The sequence below is a fragment of the Semicossyphus pulcher genome, unplaced genomic scaffold, assembly GCF_022749685.1.
Source record: "Semicossyphus pulcher isolate SPU_LCO1_2020_fin unplaced genomic scaffold, fSemPul1.0.p SCAF_3, whole genome shotgun sequence".
NCBI classification, from domain to species: domain Eukaryota; kingdom Metazoa; phylum Chordata; class Actinopteri; order Labriformes; family Labridae; genus Semicossyphus; species Semicossyphus pulcher.
Genome location: NW_027211704.1, coordinates 30,959,309 through 30,974,584, shown reverse-complemented (window position 1 = coordinate 30,974,584; position 15,276 = coordinate 30,959,309). Strand labels below are relative to the sequence as shown.

Genomic DNA, 15,276 nt, shown 5'->3' with positions numbered 1-15,276 from the left:
TACTGACACTGTGACAGATATGCATATGCATAAAAGTTGATACAGGCCCACAAATGAGTCTTGGTAAGGTCAAAGGGCTTAACTGGGGCTATGCAGTTTTGAAATGGGACTATAGCACCCCCTGCACCTGCCAATACTAGCTTACTAACATGTCATATCTTGTTTCATTAATTTGTACAAAAGACGAGTTGTAAAAACACTTCTTAAATTCCCCATTGGTTGCCTAGTAACCTTTAAAGTGAGTTTTTTTTACACGACTGTGCTGTTTACTGTAATTTAGAGGATATCTTATCTTTAACTTTAAATCAGTGATTGACAGTCTTGGTTTTATCCTTGATTAAGGCATTTTTTGCCCTGGGCAGCACAATCCATACATACTAACAGTATTATGTCTCGCTATATATTAATGAAATACAAGAATGTAGATTTTGATCTTTTTTCTTTCACATTTTGGAATAACGAATGTGAGAAAGCGTATATGTGCTCAACTGATGTCTATTGATGTATGTCATCTGATTTTGTATGCTACTTTTTTCCCAATACAACATAAGCGTAACAAAATGTTGCCACTCCTATTTATTACAAAAGATGATTTTATTTAATGACGTGTCTTTTTGCATATAACAGCTTTGTAATTCGAACATGTTTTTAAACTATTATTTCCAGAGAGGCTTGTCCCTGTACACAGCATGGATCATCATCCCACCATCGACCTCTTCCTCCCTCTCAACCGAACCTCGTCCAGTTTTTTAATGACTGCTGCAGACTTCTTAGATGAAGAAGCATAGCTCTTCAGCAGCTTCTCAAACAGCGACTCTGTGTTGGGGTGAGTACTAAGGAAGGCCTTCTCCAACACGTACAAGTCCACCCCCTTATCCTCCGGCAGAGCAGAGATGTAACTCAAGCCAAAGTCGATGAGGACCAGGTCAGACTCCCCGTCCTCTGGGTCACGTCTCAGCAGCATGTTAGAGGTGGTCAAGTCTCCATGAATGACGTCTTCATCGTGCATTTTGCCCAGGATCCTGCCCACCCTCTCAGCCAGCTGCTCCAATTCTGGCTCTGTGCAGGATGACTGCTGAGCGGATGCGATGTGGTCACGCACGGTCAAGGAACCCCTAATTTCCTCCAGGAAAATACAGTGGGTGGTGTAGTCCACAAAATAGACAACAGGGGCAGATATACCTGGGGAGAGAAGAAGATGAAGGAGATTGTGATGTAAGACATTGTTAACCTGGGTTTAGTTTTAAAGGACAGGGATAGTTTTATTCTATATGTTTCTTATCAAGTCAAGACCAAAACCAACAGAGGCTGGGTGATATGGATCAGCTGCCTCGCAGCACACAGCAGAAAAAGCAACAACAGCAAGTTAGTCAGACGTTTTCTGCTTCCATGTGAATTATATGCCATTCGCCCACTTCCCAGTGCAAAGCATTGTTTGAGCTGCCTATTAAAGAAAGGGCTTGTATGCTTCTATGAAAGATAAAACAGCAAAAAACATTGAAAGTGAACTCGTATTATGCTCCAAAGTGTTAGACAATTGTAGACAAAAAAAAATGGTAATTTAACATCAATTTTAGTGACAGGAGTGGCAGCTTGGCCGGCAGCACCCTCACCAGAAGTCCGGTGTCTGAAGAAGAGGGAGATTTTTAACCTGAAACTGTTTGTTTTTTTTGTTTTTTTAATAAACATATGTATACTATATATACTCATTTTAATCACCAGGTCCTTATGATTTGAAGGGGAGAAGAGCTTTGCAGATAATTCGTCTCCCCTTCAAAACCTCATGAATAATAAACAGTGAAGGAATCCTAACCTAAAAACAAGCTAAGATCTTAGATAGTCCCAAAGCGTCAGAGACACTTTATTCACTGTTTACCTATATTATTGATCTTTTCCTTGTTAAAAATGTCTTTAAAATGTGTATAAATTACAACAATAAACTATCGTCTAAACTTGAAGTGACTGGAGTGTCAGTAAGTTGAAGATAATAATTTTTTCCCGTTGTCAACAAAACCAAAACCAAGTCGTAAATACATACTTTAAGTAATTTTATATTAATACTTTTAAATGAATTGTCGGGGCCATTTTCATTGGTGAAATATTACTAATTTGTTAATGTAGAAGCAAACAGAACAGTTTGGGAGGGGATTTGTTTTAGATTCTGCTATATGAGGATCTACTACCTTTCTCAGTTTAATGCATTTGTAGTTTATCTTAACCCTTCGTTAAGCTGTGGTGAACTGATGCAGCTGTCTGCTGTCATACTTGCCTGCTCGACGGCAGCGCATTATGGAGCGGACCTCCTGCACCGTCCTCCGGTGTGTCAGCTTCTCGTCCAGGACCGGGTGTCTGTAGCGTTTCGGGAACCTTTCTTTTACGATAGTCGGCCTTCCCAGAAACTCTGCCCGGTACACTCTCGCTTCTGCTCCTTGTTTTAACAACTCTGCTTTACTGAGGAACTCTGGAACCGCCATGCTGTTCTCCTGGGCCATGTTTACTTCCGTCTTCTTTTGCTGTCTGCTGTCCGAGCGCTTCCGGTGCACTGTTTCTGAAGACTGCCACCTAGCGGCCCCGACAGAAACACACATTGCAGTACGTGTTAAATGGATGAAAGGAAACGTTTCCTTTACATTTCATTTATGAGGATGCGAATATAACCCAACTACTTAGGAAAACCACCATTAGCTATACCCTAAGGATTTATGATCAATTAAGTTGACTAAAAATCTGATTTTTGTTTTTTCCTGTATTGTTGTATTGTTGAACAGATGCTTTATCTTCAATGTGTTTTGTTCCATTATTCCTTCTTAATTATTTTAGTGTAACGTAGTCCTACTTATGAACTGCTACATGCTCTAAACATAGAAAATAATTATGACACAAGTCACAAGACACCCAAATCTAATCAAACGTCTAATTAAAAAAATTGGGTTTATTAGGTTTTTAACTTATTGTTCACAATGCGTAAAACTGTGTTTGCCCTTACCACACAACATGGCACACAAACAAAACAAGACCGTTAAATGTTATTTTCATCAAAAAAAAATTCAAAGTTACAGAAAGGGCTGGGTATACATGCCGTGAAAAGGTGCATAATTCAGCCATTGAAATCCTTCAGCAAGCTTTTGATCAATTACAACATGCTCTGTTCAATCTGAAACTGCTTCTCAACGCGAACAAGACAAACACATGTTTTTCTCTAGAGCCAGGGACATTCCAGACAATGGTTTACATATCACAACTCACATTTCATATTTATACACTTGCTAGCAAGCTTAGACAAAAAATTGTAGACCAAAGGATTGTTTTGGGTGGTGGGAGGGTGGATGGGTGGTGATGTTGTGTATTTGTGATGGGTGGGTTGTGTTTTTTTCACTGTCTATGTTATTGTCAATGTAATTATGTATATAAAAACTTCGAGAAAATTGTATGGGGAAAAGCTTAGACAAAAAATTTGATTCCTCTACAGAAATAAAGCTAACTTGCCAATGCTCAGCAGAAAACGGGTCATTGAGGCCGTCTTTTTATCTGTCTTGGATTATGATGACGTTGTCTATAGACACGCCTCTGCCTCCACTCCACACCTCTAGATTCCATTCATCACTCCGCCCTCAGGTTCATTACTGGTGACAGTTACTCCACTCATCACTGCATCTTATATGAAAAGGTTGGCTGCGCACCTCTAGTAGCACCTCCACCAGTAAGACGTAACAGACATCGGTTCTTATTTATTTATAAAGCTTTAATTGGCAACATGCCACCATATCTCACCTCCTTACCAAACCAGTCACACAGTCAATATTCAACACGTTCCAGTAACTGGCTGATGCTCAAAGTCCCACACTGTATTTGGAAAAACTGCTTATAACTTTCCTGCTGCATTCACATTGAACACTTTGCAATATACAGTAAAAATTCACACATTTATACCTGTGGGTCAATTTAAAACGATGTATGTGATTGTTTTTAATTGTGTTGTTGCCATTCTTTTTGTATTTATTTCTATTTGTGCATACTGATTTTGTTTTGTTGTACTCTCGACATAATTAGAAAATGATTCCTTGAGATTTAAAAAAAGGATTTATGAATAAAAAGGTGTATAGGAAGTATTTTTCTAATGCTAAGGACTAAATCTTTAATGGTGATGGAAGATTGGTCTATTCCTATATGATGTGAAAATATTCAGTTACAAGTAAAAGTCCTGCATTCAAATTCACAATTATATCAAAGTATTAACCTAACCTTTCTCTAAATTATATCATTGTTGGATCATTTAATGATACATTGATGTTTAAGCAGTATGTGTAGATCTAGCTGGTTGAGGTAAAAGCTAATATGAACAACTTTAGGCCGACTGTTCGGTTTTTAAATGGAATCTGTTTATCTTACTTTGCAACAAGGCCTACAGCTGTGAGCTGTCGTGGAGTAGGACGTCGTTTTGCAGTGTTGGAGATGATGTTGGTCTTAAAATCACTTTTGAAGGTCGAGTCTAGAAATCGACTGCCACTTCGTCTTGTCTCAACCTCATAGAATAAGGACTCTTTTATTTCAAGACCAATTAAGACAACAACTGAAGGGAAATCACTGAATTGCCTTCCAATGTGCAACTTCAAATGCAATTTGAAGTCTCAGTTCCTTAAGTCTTAGTCTTATCTTTTACTCTGATCTTGGTCATGGCTTGTTCTTGCTCCAGTGATCTTGATTACACACTTTTATGAAACACAATATTTCCCTCTAAAGCTCCTGTGAGGAGTTTTTCACTGGTTATGAAAGAGACTGAAATTTATTCTGATTACTCTTTATGACTTATTAAAGCAAACCAGACCATCAGGGACAAAATGTAATGTCATTTTTAATGCCTAAAACTGCTGGCGGGGGTTGATGTCAGATGCAGGGATTAACTGCACGTTGCCTTTATTTACATTTTCCAGAGCAAAAATTTTAAGTGAGTGATGCATATGACTGTTAAAGAAAGCAGGATGAGATAAGAGGTACGACTTTGTCCACAGGGGGAGCCAAAAAATCAACACAAACCGAAAGTTCCACACAGCAGCTTTAAATGAAATAGAGTAGCAGAAAAGTAAAATAGGCTATTAAAATTAAGTAACCTGCAAGTAGGCTTGTTAGACTTGTACACTGAATTACTATTTACTCCTTTTTATTTATTTATTTTGCCATTTGGTCCTAATAGTGAAATGATCCAAAAGTAAAACTTCTGACTGGTCCTTTGTCGACCTCTGGCGTCAAAACGTCGCCACAAGCGTCTCCTCTTGTAACCTGACGCTGTTGCCACGTAGCTGAGCTTAAACTTCCTGAACACAACTTTTCTGGAGCATCTCTCTGCTGCTCACGGTGAGTCTACTTCTTTTCCCCGGGTTTCCCCTTCTCAAAAACAAATTGACAACAAATCAAATTCGGCGTCGGTTTACAGTGTCTTTAGCGCCTATAATGTAAGAAACAAAGCAATATGTCCCGTTTAACAGCAGCTAAATTCCTGGACAGACAGACGGACATGAGTAACGGATCTGCTGTCCGCAGCTCGAACTGTTATGGAGCATGTGGAGGTGGAAAGAAGATGCACTCCACATGCAAATAATGAAATTTTCTTTAAACAAAAATGAACTAATTACTCAGACCCAGTGGTGGAATTTAACAAGACGAGTTGTACCCATTTCATGGCAGTTTATACGTTTACTCCAGTTCAGAAGGAATTATTTTACTTTTTACTCCACTTCATTTATCTCTTAAATCGCAGGTTAGCAATCTCAAAAGAAACGTTTAAATGTAAGGAAATATGATGCATTGCTATATCAAACTAAAGTCAGAAGTTAATCCTTGACCTGACAAATCATTGATACATGCTTTTATTTTAATTCATCATTAATAATAATATTTCCATATCAGGACACTTAAAAGAACCTGCAGGAGTAGTTTGTCTTTTTTTTTTAAGTATATTTTGCAGATAATTTAACTATAGAGCAGCAAAATGATCTGTCTGGTTCCTCCACCTTGGATAAGCAGCTTTCACTCTTGATTACTTTACAACAGAAGGGCTTTGTTAAGAGATCTGTGCTAATATTTGTATTGTACTTTACTAGCTTTGTATAAGCTTGTTTAAAGTGCTAAATAATACTTATAAGAATTTTAGGGATTTTGAAGGGAGACATATCAGAATAAAAACACATTTTGCTTTCCTTTTATTGTCCTTTATTTTTGTTATCCATTTTATTACTTATTTTACTAGAAACAACATAAAACTAATTAAACCATTTACACAAAACTAAATGCTCTTTATTAAAACACACAACTTAGGCTAAATAAATAATAATAAATAATGAAATACAAAATAATCACCAGAGAATAATTCATATAAATACATACAAGATAACAAAACAATCTCCACTTACTTTCATTGTCTTCTGCTCTAAAGTCTAAACCATATCATACAGTCTCCATTTGCGGATAACGTTGGCTCAGTTGTCCTGGAACTTTACATGTTTAATCTTTCGATCTATCTTACCACTAAAATAAATTCTCCATCATGCTTAAACTTTGATTGAAAGAATTGTTAATGGAAGAGCTGAATAAACTGTCAGGCTCACTGTAAACACATTTGTTTTAACAGAACAGGAAGTCCTCTCTGCCCTGAGCGGCACAGCAAGGTTATCTCAGATTGTAGCAGCCCTGGGAGCAAAGATATGATGGGTATGAGGAAACCTCGCAGGTTTTACACATTCAACTCTTCATGGTGAGTACTACTCCTGTAATAAGGTTGTTTTATTGTGATTTTGCGGGGACTTTTCTAAAGTCTGATAAAAATAGCCCTGATGATGTCGTCCAGATTTACACACGTTTTCTTACACTATTTTCTTTCAATATGTAAATGAACCCTTACTTTCCTAAAATAATAGTTTTCTGTTTTTTTGTCTCCAGATGGCATTTAAGCAATATCACATGAGAGGGAGTGATGTTCCTGCTAAATATCATCAGGGCTAATATTCAGTACAACATCATGACCTTGAGTGTGACACTTTTATACAACCGCCATACAAGTGGCAAATAAGCCTAGTAGTAAAACGTAACAATCAACAACAGATTATTGTTTGCTCTACCAACTGAACTCGTTCTACAACTTAACTGAAACTGGACTATTGTTGCCAAGCAACCCAAACATTCTCCTGCACCCTCTGTCTACAGGTTACCACAGATCTGCTGTTTGTTATCATGTACATCTATCTGAAGGTTTAATTCACCATACAACCAGTGAAATAAGAGTCTGCTGTGTGATTCAGAGGTACCAGCTTGATCATGTACACATACACGGTCTGCGGTAATGTTAATTGACAGACACCTGGCTGAGGTGGAGTGACACACAGAGTCCCATTGATGTTGGTCTCTATATCAGCACTCATTGAATGCCTCTTGTCCAATCAGATTACTTGGCTGGAACTAACTGTTGTTCAGATAACTTATAGCCTACTGTTGTTGAGTTGAGATAAGATGTTGATAGAATGAGGGTTTATGGGATATTGTGTTTTTCGATGTAATGTTTTGAATTTTAAAATGCAACCCCTATAAGTTCAGTGAGAACAAAAAAAAATCTTATGACACTTCCCTGTGTTCATTAACTCTTCTACCTCTCCCTGGTAATATCTATAAAGCAATAATCATTTATAATCTGAGCTGTAGAGACGCTGCTTTTTTATCACGCTGGTGTAAATTCCTCCTGTTGTTGTGACAGAGCCACACATCAAATTCCTCACTCCTGTGTCAATATCAGGTGATGAGATTTGTGGTGTTTATTTGAGACTAAACTAGCTATCTGTTTGCTGCTCAGCCGTGTGTTTTCTTTATCCCATCTCAAGTGGACTCCCTAATGAAATCATGGCAATCAACAAAACGGTTGTCAGGGCGACGGGGCTGCAACAGGCTCTCGTGGGCTACATTGTCTTTTCTCTGAACAGGACTCACAGAGGGAACCAGACCAGGAGATCACTGCAGGAACTGGAGGATTATTAATATTATTATTATTTATTTTGCTTTTTTCACACAGGGTGTCTTCTAAGAAATGAATCCAGATCAGCCTGACTGATGTGCACATAGCAGGACGGGGCAATGGGTAAGTTGTAAATAACTGTACTTTGTTACACAGTCATGTCAGGAATATTATCCTGCACGTCCATGTGTGTATTTGTAAGTTGATGTGAAGTACAGAAGAGAAAGAACCAGATGTATGAAAAGCATTTGATCTCCCTGTAGATCTGTATAGTGTGACATTTTGTGCTGATGTGTCCCGAACTACCAATAGACCATCAAAGGCCGTTAAATCTCAAAAACTACTTAAATCAAATAATCAAATCTCCAAAGGAAATGAAGTTATTCATATGGACTGTGTCTGCAGTCATGAAGAAACTGTTAGAAGCTTAATTTTTCCTCATAAGAATGGAAGACTTTAATAAACACTGAGATTCAGCTGCTTTCATTTAGATTTCAGCCTACCTCATTTGCATTTCTGTCAATAGATTCTGCACATGAAAGACTCCCAGGTTAATGTGAGGCACAGCTGCAGACCAGTTAGAGTGATAAATGTGTCATTCATTTTAAATCTAACTTTAAGATGATCGATACTGTAAACTAGTGTCTTAACTGTTTTGAGATTGACAAAGCTAATTTAATGTAAAATATAGAGTGCTTTAAAAAATTTTTTTATTGATTTTGTTAAGGATACAACACAATATTATATATATTTGTTTGTATAAAGCTACACTGTAAAAGGATTTTGAGGGTTAAAAATAAAATCCATGAAAATTGTGTAAATTATACTAAAAGTATATAAGTCAGCAAGTGAAATATATTGGAATGAGTAAAGTTTACCTGCATTACCTACATTTCAACAGTAATAATTGCATCCCAAAATAATGTAATAAAATCTACCTGAAGATATCGGGCCTGTACTGCAAAGTGTGCATGCGTCAAAGTTTGTTCTGGGCTGCAGGCCAGGGTTGGATTAATAGGTGTTTGCCAGTGTCGGTGTGCCATTGGGGTTGAAGTTAAGATTCCTGTTATGCTGTGTATAATAGAATGAATGAAAGTGTTTATTTATTAGTTAGGTATACCAGACGAATTGTAGCCGGCGTGTCTGTATATGACAAGACATTTAAATTTGTAGCCTCTCTTGGCGGTTGCGCTGGCCGACTTTCCTGAATATCAGTAAATTAACACGAGCAGGCTAATGTTGTTGATTGTAATTTATTTTTATTTGAGCAGCTTGAATTCCCAAAAGGCTGCACGGTGGTGCTTTGGTTAGCGCTGTCGCCTCACAACTAGAAGGTTCCTGGTTCAAATCCCAGTACCGACAAAGTGGGCTGGAGTTTGCATGTTCTCGATGTGCATGCGTGGGTTCCCTCTGGGTACTCCGGCTTCCTCCCACAGTCCAAAGACATGCTCGTTAGGTTCATTCGTGACTCTAAATTGCCTGTAGATGTTTTCTGTATCAAGCGTTATTATGTCTAATTTTTTTAGAATTCTTTTTAGTAATTAGTTGTGTAATGCAATGAGAAATGTTGAGTAGAATTTACTTGTTACTTGTTACTTGTTGTTAAATGTAGGTACTCTTCACTCAAAACATAGGGTACAATTTACTCAATCAAATGAATTGCAAATAGCTACCTCAATTTTATTGAGTAGATAGTATAGGTTGTTATATATAGTGTAATTAACCTCTGTACTTAAGAGTAGAATTGATTATCATTGTGTTGCGTATACTGTGTGAATAACACATTCTTGCTTCAGAGATAAGATTATCATACTGGCTTTATCTGCTGTTTTTCTAACCTCACCACCAAGAAATGGAAATTTCTTAAAGTTTAAGACACCGATGAGTCTAATCTGTAAAATAGTCACTCAAACACTTTTACATTTAGACAATTGATTGATTGTAGAAGAAGTTGCTCTTTACCGTGCTTCTCTTACAGTCGCTTTATCAAACTGCCTCGAAACAAGGGGTTTACATTTTAACAAACAAGTGCAGTATGTTGGGTTAATTCACCATATTCTCTTCTTCTGCCACATACTAAAACATTTACCTAGTTCAAAGTATAGAAATATTGTCATAAAATCTTACTAAAGCACTGAAAGTAAGAGTACTCATTGTTCAGAATGGCCCCGTCCTTGGATAGTTGCCAATTGTGCAGTAAAACTTAAGTAGCGTGTGGCTTGGCTAAGTAAACACTGAAATAAAAAAACAACAGCAGACAAGCATCCTTGAACATACTTACGGAGCTGCAGACTTTTTGAAGTAGGCATCAAGTGGACATTATGGGTACTGCAGGATAAGCCATTTATTTCCTATCTGTATTCTTGACTTGAGGTCTTCTTGGGTCCAAAATGAATGACCCAAACCCTAATGGACCAGAGAAATGTGTTACGAGATCCAATTGGGCCCTCTAATATTTAAAATTCTATAAGACCACAGACTTTATTTTAAGTGTAAATGAATGTCTTTAATTTGAACAATCTTCTAAAAACATACAAATTCTATTACCTCAAGGTAACCCCATCCTCCTGTTGGCCAGTGCTGTGTCCACCTTGGGCGGCCTGGTCTTTGGATATGAGTTGGGCATCATCTCAGGAGCTTTGCTGCAGCTAAAGGCAGAGTTCAGACTGTCATGTGTCCAGCAGGAGGCTCTGGTCAGCTCTTTGTTGGTAGGAGCTCTGCTGGCCTCAATCGTGGGCGGCTGCTTGATCGACCATCAGGGCCGCAGGAAGTCCATCATCCTCAGCAACATCCTGATCCTGACCGGCAGCCTGATCCTGCTCATCAGCTCCTACTCTGCACTGGTGGTGGGCAGGATCACAGTGGGCTTCGCCATGTGTATATCCTCCATGTCCTGCTGCATCTTTGTGTCCGAGATGGTTACCTCCAACCGCAGGGGCTTCCTGGTAACACTGTACGAAGCTGGGGTCACAGTGGGCATCCTGGCAGCTTATGCCATGAACTACATCCTGTCTGACTCTACAAAAGGGTGGAAGTGGATGTTTGGATTAGTCATAGTACCAGCTTTGATTCAGCTGGTCTGTGTCTTGTTTCTTCCATCAAGCACTAAGGTATCTCTACGCCAAAGGGATTGCTCTCAATCGGAAAGTGATCTCATGAGCACAAACCAAAACCAAGAAGCAGAAGACTCAAAGATCGTTGAAAACAAGAAGGCTCAGTTCAACAGCATGTACCTTTTCCAGCGTAAGGACAACATGAGGACTAGGACTGTCATCGGTCTTGGTTTAGTGCTCTTTCAGCAGTTCACAGGCCAGCCCAATGTTCTCTTCTACGCCTCCACCATCTTCCACTCAGTGGGGTTTCAGAGCAATGCATCGGCAGTGCTGGCTTCTGTGGGCTTGGGGTTAGTCAAAGTGATCGCCACTCTGACCTCCATGGTGTTCTCAGACAGGGTGGGCAGGAGGCCTCTGCTCATCAGTGGATGCTCTGTGATGGCTGTGTGTCTGATAACCATCGGACTCCTCAGTGGACGTTCAATGATAAATGCTAAGAGGCCTTGTGATCCTGAGGGCTTCAGCGTTAACACAACAGATATGCCTCATTTGACTGATTTTAATCAGTCAGTCACTGACGTACCTTTTGATAAAAGCCAAAGACTTCTTGCTAACAACTTACAGACTGAAGATGTACTACATGATGCAGATGAACAAAAACCAACAGACGCTCCTCTGACATCTTCACCTAGTGGCAATAGCCCCATTGTGAACTGGATCATTCTCTTGTGTATGATGGCTGTGGTCAGTGCATACTCGGTTGGATTTGGACCAAGTATGTATACTCAGATTGTATAGATTTTTATTCTGAATTGTTGATTTAAGGCTACGCTAAGCAATACACATTAAAATACAGTACAACCATACTAAAGCTTTTAGGAGCTGTTAGCATGCAAAAAGACCTTACTTAAAACAACATTATTAAATAGAGCCCGACTGATATTGGTTGAACAATATTATTAAGCTGTTATAGGTTCATCACAGATATATTGGTGTCAAAGTATTGTTTCCCACGTGCCAGTATTCAAACTTTTTTGTAGAACATATGATCCAGAAAGCAATGCTCGGGGTGATTTAAAAGTGGCACCTTCATTTAGTTAGTCGAGCAGAGCGATGGCATAGTTTACAATACTCTCAGCATTGTCTGCACTTTTTGTAGCGGAGCATCAGAGTTGAGCAGACGGTGGCTGAGTCCCTTAGTGAGCCATATTGTTGCAAATTGGTGTACAATCTAATTAGAAAAGGTTCTAGCTAAACAAATTCACTATATCAACTGTCATATCAGTAATCTCTTAATTCTTCTTCTCTGAAACTGGTATCGATCTCAAATATACAATGTAAGTCAGGCTCTAATATCCACCATGGAACTTCATCTTTTCTGTGGGTTATTACACTAGCTAAAAAAAGGTTTTTGTTTTTGTCCAGTGACGTGGCTTCTCCTGAGTGAAATATTCCCAGCTGCTATCAGAGGAAGGGCCTTCGCATTCACCAACTGCTTCAACTGGGCTGCCAACCTGCTGGTCACATTCACCTTCTTGAATTTTATCGGTGAGTTCTCGTTCACCACTTTCACAGCATTTTGACGAGGGATAGTAGGAAAAGTTATAATGAGGTTTTTCTCCACTAACATTGTCCAGTATGCCAGCGAGTGAGCAATAATAATACCAGGACACTGGGAGCGGAAAATATGGAAGCTTAAGTGATTAATAACACCTGTGTTATATATTAATTTACGTTAAAGTGTTTAAGTAAAAGTGTTTATTGTATAAAAGTCCTATTAATCTGTCGGATTAACTTCCCACCTTGTGTGTAACATCAAAACAACCTGTTACACCAACATAAAACCACCTTGCCAGCAAACACTGCCTTGTTACACATCCAGCAGAAACACAGCAACATTTATATGGACCGTGCTTCGGTAAGTAGTGTTTTGCTCCAGCTGCTAAATGCTCCACTGTGTCCAGCAGCTACTTGCTAACTTTAAGCAGATATTCAATGGGAAACAGCTGCAAGCTTCTGAAACAAGTTTTGATGATAGATGTGAGACTGAACCTAAACACTAAAGCTGCAGGTCCCTGAAACCACAGCAATGAGCTGAAGGTGAGGGGCACTGGAGAGGTGGGAGACAAGTCTTTGTTGTTTTGTCAACGCATGAGAGGCTCTTTATAAACACTTCATTTGATCCATTGTTATGTGTGCAGCATTAATTGGAGCTGCCACTAAATTAAAGTGCAAAGTGATGATGAATATAATGAATGGGATGATGTGTTTGAGATGGGATATGATGGGTTGACACAGTAATTTTAAAATAAAATATTAAAACATTTTAGTGTTGATTAGTGAGTCCTTTTTCAAGTTCAATCATTGACTGCTTCATTTTTCAGAAAATATTAGCAATTTGCAAATAAATTATTTTTATTGTAATTAAAACAATAAACTACTCAAAGTTCACCAGTAAATCTAGTGTATGTACACTATTTGATATTCTGAGGACTATAATTTCAGGGCCTGCACCAACAGTGTGTGGTGTGTTTGATCAGAGCTCTAGTTAGGTAGGCTGGGGGTGTGGAGATGGAGATGCGCTTGAAGTTATTTGATGTCACTACTCTCCTTGTACTATTAGACTACTATTCATGCTATTGATGTTTTACTTCCTGAAGCTGGTATTGTGCATGCAACAAATTTTACATAATACCAATTGAACTATCTTTTAAAGACTGGATACTCATGAGGCCGCAGAATAACTTTGCATTATAACTTTGTAGAAATGGTTTATGTATTAATTAATTTAAACTCTCAAAAGAATTATATTTCCTGCCGCGTTTTTCCTCACTTACATAGTCAGCAGAGAGTTGACAGTGTTTTTTTTCTATCAACAGATATGATCGGTCTGTCCGGAATGTTTTTCCTGTACGGTATCATCGCTGTTGCGGCTGCAGTCTTCTTCTACTTCATGCTACCAGAGACCAAAGGCAAGACCCTGGAGGAGATAGACAAGGAGCTGCGTTCAAACAGGTACGATCTACAGTATAATTTTGTCTGATGAAACACACGCGATCACATCAGGGGATAAATGCTGATATGTTTGTCCTCGGTCTTGTCTTGCAGGTTTTACCACAGTGACGAGTGCTGTGGCCTCATCAGAAACACTTCACCACAGTACGAGAGAGTGCACTGTCAAGACAGCCCCTCAGGGTGATTCATTTAATATTACTGTACTGAAAGTCCTAACTTAACATGTATTTTTGCATACCATGCACATAGATGGATTTACTGAAAGATAATACCACTGCAATCCTACTGACATAAAAATTATTACAGTTGACATCTTAATGTTATAATCGCGAAGATCTCAGTTTCGTTCTCTTTGGTGGCACCTATGGCGATAAACGGTAATTGCGGGAGCACACTACCCAGATATCCAGACAGCGTTGCATGTGTGACGCCCACGGTGGGCTCCGGTTGTAAGTCTTGATTTTCCTCGCTGCAGTCGCTTTCCTTTTTAGACTTATTTTCACATATTTTTGAAGTTGTATCTGTAGTCATCGATCTTTTCTTTGTTTGTTCAGCCATAGTAGATTACTGTTTACTCCCAACACTTGCAGAGACCGGAAAAGCAGCGGCTTAGCTCCGCCTACCCTCTATGGCAGACCAATCACTGCTGGCTGATGGAAAACGCGCCACTAACTGGGTGCTGCTTGTGATTTTTCCGATGAATGTCGCCACACATACCCAGTCTGTATTACTGCAAATGCAAAGGCTTTCATCAATGGGCCATAGGCTGAATCACCATTGTGTTACCTCATTTAGCAATAGATGGTGACTAAACAGACATTTGTTTAAATGAAAATCTTCTTGATTATCACTTTAAAGTCGACTTAAGTTACGCTTGAAATATGTGTTGTATTTTTGTGAAACACGTTAATAAAGTATTTTCTATGTGATCATGTTTATGTGTTGTGGTTATACCAGCGACACTTCACGGGATCCAGACTTTCCTTCACGTTTGTACAGTTTTTTTGCTTCACAAATCACAAATATATTTGTAACATTTTGGCTTAGAAATAATTTTGTGTCAAGTTACCTCTGGATTTGTGTCCATTTCAGCCTGGAAATTGTCAAGTGAAGTGTGGGAGTTGTTTGGGGACTCATACGTAGACTCAAGACTTTTACATTTGGACTTCTGTTTTCTTTAGTGCACACAGCACCATAGACAGCTACTGTCTA

The 15,276-nt window shown here is 38.8% G+C and overlaps 2 protein-coding genes across 2 annotated transcripts; one reads left to right on the top strand and one right to left on the bottom strand.

Annotated features, from left to right (window-relative positions):
• Nucleotides 1-575: 575 nt before the first annotated feature.
• tp53rk (TP53 regulating kinase) lies at nucleotides 576-2,492 on the bottom strand. Its single transcript, XM_069678807.1, has 2 exons — nucleotides 2,270-2,492; nucleotides 576-1,182 (listed from the first exon to the last, which is right to left on the bottom strand). The coding sequence occupies exons 1-2, from the start codon at nucleotides 2,490-2,492 to the stop codon at nucleotides 698-700; spliced, it is 708 nt and encodes a 235-aa protein (XP_069534908.1). The 3' UTR covers nucleotides 576-697.
• Nucleotides 2,493-5,295: 2,803 nt separating this feature from the next.
• On the top strand, nucleotides 5,296-14,993 carry slc2a10 (solute carrier family 2 member 10). The gene is made up of 7 exons (XM_069678613.1): nucleotides 5,296-5,352; nucleotides 6,626-6,748; nucleotides 8,054-8,119; nucleotides 10,550-11,824; nucleotides 12,475-12,597; nucleotides 13,929-14,064; nucleotides 14,158-14,993. Exons 3-7 carry the CDS (start codon nucleotides 8,116-8,118, stop codon nucleotides 14,246-14,248), a joined length of 1,629 nt encoding a protein of 542 aa, XP_069534714.1. The 5' UTR covers nucleotides 5,296-5,352; nucleotides 6,626-6,748; nucleotides 8,054-8,115; the 3' UTR covers nucleotides 14,249-14,993.
• The last annotated feature ends 283 nt before the right edge of the window (nucleotides 14,994-15,276 follow it).